General features: G+C 63.2%; 1 protein-coding gene across 1 annotated transcript; it reads right to left on the bottom strand.

Moving 5' to 3' along the window:
- Positions 1 to 460: 460 nt before the first annotated feature.
- On the bottom strand, positions 461 to 946 carry LOC103644267 (uncharacterized). The gene has a single exon (XM_008667472.1). The coding sequence runs from the start codon at positions 944 to 946 to the stop codon at positions 461 to 463; it is 486 nt and encodes a 161-aa protein (XP_008665694.1).
- Positions 947 to 1,232: the final 286 nt, after the last annotated feature.

Raw genomic sequence — 1,232 nt, 5'->3', positions numbered from 1 at the left:
CTTACGTAGACACAAGAAGCTAGCCATCATCGTCCCCCACCCGCGGCGACAGAACGTACGCGCTAGGCGCTAGCCGATCCACCATCACCACCTGGAGATCGGAGATCGGTGGCATATGGCCGCCGACGATCACGTCTTCCGGGCCACCAACGAGGCGTCCGTCGCCCTCCTGCGCGGCCTCCGCGCCGGAACCGTCGACAAAGCCTTCATCCACAACGTGGACGTGTACACCGCTGCTCCTGAGGAGCTGGTCGCCGGCCTGGAGCCGGTGCCGGGCACCGACGTGACGGAGGACGGGTACAACTGGCAGTGGTACCTATACTGTCCGAAACGATACAAGAACGGCGTGGGAAGGGCCAGCGGGCACAGGCTGCGCGCGGTGGAGACCGCCGGGACGTGCTGGCACTCGGAGACTGGCCCGAAGCCCGTGGAGGGCTTGCCCGGCGCCACGTTCTGCAGCTTATCCTACGGCCGCAAGGAGAAGGAGGACGAGGGGACGTCGGGTCGGCATCGCCATCGCTTCGACAGGATGGGATGGCACATGACCGAGTACGACGACACCCAGGGCGGCGGCGGCGACCACGTGCTGTGCAAGGTGCACCGTTCGTCCTCGTCTCTGGCCAAGAAGAAATGCAATACCAAGAGGACGGCGACAGGCGATCACCCCGAGGCGCCGCCAACCAAGGTGATCCGCGACGTGCAGGTGCAGCAGATGCAGGACCCCGCCGGCGCCATCTTCACCGGTGCTACTGCTTACCCGACGATGGATGATCCCCGGATGGTCGGAGGCGAGTTGGGCAAGTCCAGCGTCGACTACTTGCTCAACATCAACAATGTCGATGGGGAGCAGCAGCAGCAGCAACAGCCATGCGCTGAGCCGAGCAGCGACGTGCAGGTGCAGGTGGACCCCGCCGCCACCTTGATGCCCAGCTATGTTCATGGTCATCAACAAGGCGGGGATCCCCTGATGGCCGGAGGCAAGGAGGAACAGAGTCGACGCGTTGAGTCACCAGAGGCGGAGCTCGACTACTTCGACGACTGGCTCAACAATGTCGATTGGAAAGGTTTCCTAGAGATACTGGGAGACAATGAGGAGCAGGGGTTACCGCTGCAGCAGCAACCATGCATTGAACCGGCCGAGCAGAGCAGCGACGTGCAGGTGCAGGTGGATCCCGCCGCCACCTTGATGCCCTGCTATGTTCATGGTCATGAACAAGGCGGGGATCCCCTGA

The sequence above is a fragment of the Zea mays genome, chromosome 1 (assembly GCF_902167145.1).
Source record: "Zea mays cultivar B73 chromosome 1, Zm-B73-REFERENCE-NAM-5.0, whole genome shotgun sequence".
Taxonomy (NCBI): Eukaryota; Viridiplantae; Streptophyta; class Magnoliopsida; order Poales; family Poaceae; genus Zea; species Zea mays.
The sequence above is the reverse complement of the archived record's forward strand: the minus strand, read 5'-3'. Positions and strand labels throughout refer to the sequence as shown.